The following is a 5,188-nucleotide window of genomic DNA, read 5'->3' on the forward strand; positions in this document are numbered from 1 at the left end:
TTCATCACTCAGCACATTCAGTCAGATGTACAATCAAACAATAGAATTTCTTATTCAGTCAGGATTTCTTTCCCAATCAGCACTTTCTCAGTCAGCAACTATCAAATGGGACCTCACTATTGCATCAATTATTCTATCTTCTTCCTTTGGGTTTAATGTAACAATTACTTTCTGCATGGATAAACTATCACAACCATACATCAATATATCTAATAAATGCTCATAAGACTAAGGCATAGAAAGAATCTCAAACATGAAAATTCTATATCAACTCAGTTAGCATGAAAGACAGATATCTACATAATACCACGCTAGAAAAAAAAAAAAGTGAAATTGGTATTCATAATATTATGAAGGAAATAACAACAATAACACAAAGATAACTTATATTTGATAATTTGGCATCTTCACTCCTGGTGTGCCTTTGAACCAGAACAAAGCATGTATACAAGACTTCTTCAAGCCTCTATATGATCCTTTCTGATTTCCAATTCATTTGTTTCCAGAATCATATTTGATCTGGCTCTTATCAGCAATCAGATTGTAACTAGTGAAAGATGTTTGATTTGATGGCATGGAATTATGACATCTTGGCCTTTGCAAAGAATATACCAGCAAATAAACCTAGAAAACAGCACATTTAAGAACATGATTATGGCCTGAAATTGTTGTTACTTGTTAGTATGTAGTTAAGATCATCTTGCTTACCAAATAGTATACTAAATAGATTTGGCCCACTAAGTGGAACATTGAACAACAGTAAACCAGCAATCGAGATTGGAATCTTGTTTAATGACCCCACTAAACTGTAAATCAAAACACAGATTTTAGTAGATAATATCGGATTAAAAACATGATCAGAATTGCTTTCAGTTTGTTGAATGGATCATAAAATGTTACCTGTAAGTGGTGGGACCAGTTTGGTTTAAAAACCACATTGAAGTGAAGCTAATGGCAAGTCCAAGAATCCCACTAGTGGTTGCCACCACCCAAAACATGGGAATCTTGATTACCTCCCTGAAAATCGAATCTTGAAAAAGATTAGGATATAGATTTTTAAAAAGTATTGAAACAATGGTTGTTGTAGAAATGAGGTATTTTCTTACGCGTTGATTACATAACTCCATTCATCAAATAATATAATCAAGAATGCGCCAAGTGGTAAAGATAATAGATTATTTAACAACACCATTGAAACTTCGTTTAAAGATCCAGATTTTGTCACAGCTTTTGCTGTGTCCATGACTCTTCGTAGGGTAAGCTGTTTGCAAAGTACACATATTGATATATGAACAAAAGGGTGTGAAAAATTACCATTCTATCCTCCAATGAATGAACAAAATGAATAACGAAATGACATACCGAGTAGCTTGCAGTAAGAATGCAGTTCACTAGTTGCCATGTGTAACCCGTTGCATCATACGAGAGGTCTGTGATGCCTCCAGTTATGGCAGAGATGATCTGCAATATTTTGATGATTTTTTTTTTCATAAAGATCAGAATGGATTCGAGTGGATTGTTTGTAATTATGAATTTATGATTTAGAAGAATACATTCTTTTGGTAAAAATCAAAACTTTATGTAGAAAAAGATCAAGTTATTCAAGAAAAATTTAGCTTACCATAAGAAACATTGCAGTCCAGACTTTCTGATTCTGTCTTTTATGGAATATATATAATTCACCAACTGCTGTTAATATGTTTGTCATATTCTTCAAAATCGTGACCATTGCAATATTTATGTACTTCAAGCTGAAAGATTCATCAGAAATCATGAAATATGATTAGATGGCTATAAATAAAAAGAAACATACAAGTATAATCTTGTTTTTTTGGTTGTTTTAATTTTTTCTAAACAAGATCATGTCTTTTTTTTGTTCTAGGAAAAAAAAATGAATTCTTGATGATGAAATACCTATACATGCCTGAAACAAGCATGCCCACAAATATCAAATTCACAGGTATCCACACTTTAACAAGTTTCCAGTTAAGCTTTTCCAGTGAAACTAATCCAGATAAACCCAAAACGAGAACTATGATAGAACTAATGAGATTCTGCAAAAATTACATGTTTTAAGGATGACCCTTTTAGAACAAAGTGAAAAAAAAAAAGTATAAGGAATTCAAAAAATAGATACAAAGATATGTATAGAGTAGTTACCTGATAAAACATCAATGATATTCCAGCATTGAAAGCATAACTTGAAAGGACAACTTTATTGAGCAAGATCATGCTGCAAGATGAAAGACAATATGCAGCTCCAGACACCAAAGGTCCAGATCTAATTTTCAGTTCATGAGCCCTCTTTTGATCACCTGTATCAACATGAAGTTCATTGTTCTCACTTGATGTGTCCCTATTGTTTCTGGATCTGCTTGAAGGTAATAAAGCACTTCTGTCAGATAACTTATAATTAAGTTTGAAGATGATAAATTAATTGCAATTAAATGATATAATTACACCTTTCATTTGTTCCTCTGCGTTCTGTAGTTATTAAGATATGGCTACCTGGTCTCTTTCCTTGATGAAGAAGACCACCAATGATCCTGCGCACTACATTCACCTTTCCACCATGTGGAGAAATCTCGAGTGAAGAGTTGAAATCTGATTCCTTGACATCAGGATTAATGGTGACATTCAACTTGAATTCAGTTGACATTGAAACGTTGCAAGATGCCTGTCGTTGACATTAACAAATCATAAAATACATGGGGTTCAAACTCTGTGATATCTTGGAACTTGAAATCAATATGAGTGAGTTGAGTTTGATATATATAACCTTTTTCTTTGTAATCAAGTAAACCAACATGAACAGAAATAGAAAACCAAGTTCTTTTTGTAAAAGGGTTGATATTACTCAGTAGGAAAAGCATCTAAAAGAGAAAATTCTTACCTGAATTGATTGAGATTGGTCTGCAACTGTGAAGACCTAGAAGCTAGAAGGCTTCTCTTTAATTACAAAAGGTTGATGAACTACTTCCCAACAAAATAACCCAGAAAAATTCAGTATCCAACGAAAGCGAGTAAGAAAAGAAACAATCAAAATAATCGAATCATACACAACAGGAATCTATGAATTACGAACCAGGTTATAAAAGTTAATATCACAAGTGAGAACGCTGCTGGACGTGGGAATTGAACCCAAATTGCTGTGAGAATCACTCAAAGGGGAAAAGAGAAAAGGGAACGGCGTACGACTGAAGTGCAATGGCTTGGTGACTTTTAGAAATACATTACGAAATCTCGAGCCGAAAGAAACGGAGATATGAAATGAAATAGCATCAAACAGCGAGATTCGAGGAATAGGGGGTAAGCGCCCTCAGGAAAAAAAGTAAACCGGGAGAAGGAACTGATTTCGACACGAAAGCTCGATTGGAAAGTCAACAGAAGATCCCCCCATCATTGGTCGCTTCAACAACAAGTGTTCGTGTTGTGAGAATGTGAGAGATTTACGTGTCATGATTAAAAAAGGAATTGTAATGGAGAAATCTAGAAAGAACTGGTTGATCAATAAACAAAGCTGTCAAGAGCGGCAAAGTGTTTTAGGGGGGCAGAGATGAGAGAAGTGTGGCAGTGGAAGGGAGAAAGGTGGTGGTTCTTGCCGGAAAAAATGGCGCCTTAGTAGCAGATTGCTTGGAGTTTGAGTTTGAACTAATATTATGGGCTGTTTTGCCTTTACTTTAATCTAGTCAGCCAATAGTTTGGACTTTGGTGGCCCATGTCAAATTCAGAAGAAAAAAAAAACAGCAATGTATCTTATTTTTATATCTATTGGAAAAAAAATTGAGCAAATGATATTTCGAATGTTTATTAAGAATAAATGTCTACGATTCCTTTTATCCACTAGGATATAAAGTTTTACATAAATGTAGCAGATAAGGTAAACAAACAACAAATTATACCGTTAATTCTTTTTGAACAAGCAAACTATTTTCTTTTAAAACCTACATTCATAGATCTTTGGATGATTATCTTGCCATGTATAACCGTTTGAAGTTAAGAATAAAGTATATTGTTATTTCGAGAAAGTCGACCAAAGTATAAGTCAAACGGTGAATGGTAGGCCACCACAACTTGGTGGTATATGTTCCACAACGTGGTGTGAAACGAGTCACCAAGACACGTGGCAATTGTACGAGACACGTGGCGAAGTTGGAGATCTACTGGTCGCCACGACTTGGTGGTATATATATATATATATATATATATATATATATATATATATATATATATATATATATATATATATATATATATATACCATTTGTGTCGTTTGGATGGCTTTGTACATTTGATCGGGGCACTAACTCAAAAGGTGTTTACGGGGGATCATTATCGTTGTATCATACTAGTGTACGAGAGCATGTGAATCGATTTACGGGATGCAAGGAGGTATATTTTACGTAAATACATTATTGTAATATTTTGTAGATGGTTGTTATACCCGAGTATGGATTATAGGATTTCATGATACAATACTATTACGAACCCCAATGACTAGTTGAATATTTAATGTAAACGGTAAGGGTTATATACCCTACTTTACCAACATTTGTCAATTGTGCTAACAACTTACCAGTGTTAACTTGTTAGGTGATTATAATTGCAAATTTGATTAGTTTTATAACAAATGGTTACCAAGTTTAATTGATCATTATGGTTGATATAGTGATGAGTTTAGACAAGTTCTAATGAACTTGATATAATATCCAAATAGGTTTGGACAAGTGATGGATTGGAAAGCGATAAAGAACTTGAGGTTGGAATTATAGTTAATCTTCACTAACTAATTTGGTGAGTAACTCTACTCTAACACCAGATGTTTATTGATGTGTATTGTTACACCAATATGAGATTTTAATATATGGTGATATTATTATATTATATATCATTGAACTGATAGAATGTTATAGTATGATGAAATGAATTCATGTGATAGTTGGTTTATATAACAAAAAATGAATGTGAGACGCTTACTTTGGACGGAGAATCTCCAAAGGTGTGGTTATGAAAGTGGTGAAATATTGGTTAGTTTAATAGTATTGATATGTGATTACTTTTATAATATGCGAGAACAATATCTAATTAATATAAATTTAAATAGCATATTGATTGTGATGTATATGATGGTTGATAAGTTAAGTTATTAAATGATGCTACGTGTTGTTATGTTATTGTAGTTGTTATT

At 33.2% G+C, this 5,188-nt stretch overlaps 1 protein-coding gene across 3 annotated transcripts; it reads right to left on the bottom strand.

Annotated features, from left to right (window-relative positions):
* Positions 1 to 236: 236 nt before the first annotated feature.
* Positions 237 to 3,597, bottom strand: LOC145068511 (GDP-mannose transporter GONST2-like). 3 transcript variants are annotated; one of them, XM_079015481.1, is made up of 11 exons: positions 3,086 to 3,597; positions 2,894 to 2,973; positions 2,463 to 2,677; positions 2,161 to 2,371; positions 1,915 to 2,054; positions 1,622 to 1,751; positions 1,363 to 1,461; positions 1,107 to 1,261; positions 901 to 1,017; positions 709 to 806; positions 237 to 624 (listed from the first exon to the last, which is right to left on the bottom strand). In XM_079015481.1, exons 3-11 carry the CDS (start codon positions 2,657 to 2,659, stop codon positions 581 to 583), a joined length of 1,191 nt encoding a protein of 396 aa, XP_078871607.1. In that variant the 5' UTR covers positions 2,660 to 2,677; positions 2,894 to 2,973; positions 3,086 to 3,597; the 3' UTR covers positions 237 to 580. The 3 variants fall into 3 exon arrangements, with proteins under 3 accessions (XP_078871607.1, XP_078871609.1, XP_078871608.1); XM_079015483.1 differs by having other exon boundaries at positions 2,894 to 2,976; XM_079015482.1 differs by lacking the exon at positions 3,086 to 3,597 and having other exon boundaries at positions 2,894 to 3,066.
* Between the last annotated feature and the right edge of the window lie 1,591 nt (positions 3,598 to 5,188).

This window comes from Lactuca serriola, chromosome 8 (genome assembly GCF_051521515.1).
Source record: "Lactuca serriola cultivar US96UC23 chromosome 8, Lser_US96UC23_V15, whole genome shotgun sequence".
Classification (NCBI taxonomy): domain Eukaryota; kingdom Viridiplantae; phylum Streptophyta; class Magnoliopsida; order Asterales; family Asteraceae; genus Lactuca; species Lactuca serriola.

What these genes read in the sequence shown, in the direction of transcription:
- LOC145068511 (XM_079015481.1), bottom strand. Translation starts at nt 2,659, where the DNA reads ATGTCAACTGAATTCAAGTTGAATGTCACCATTAATCCTGATGTCAAG. An exon ending in ACTGGTCCCACCACTTACAG is followed by an intron (nt 807 to 900) that starts GTAACATTTTAT and finishes TTTGATTTACAG; the next exon opens with TTTAGTGGGGTCATTAAACA. An exon ending in TCTATTTAGTATACTATTTG is followed by an intron (nt 625 to 708) that starts GTAAGCAAGATG and finishes GCTGTTTTCTAG; the next exon opens with GTTTATTTGCTGGTATATTC.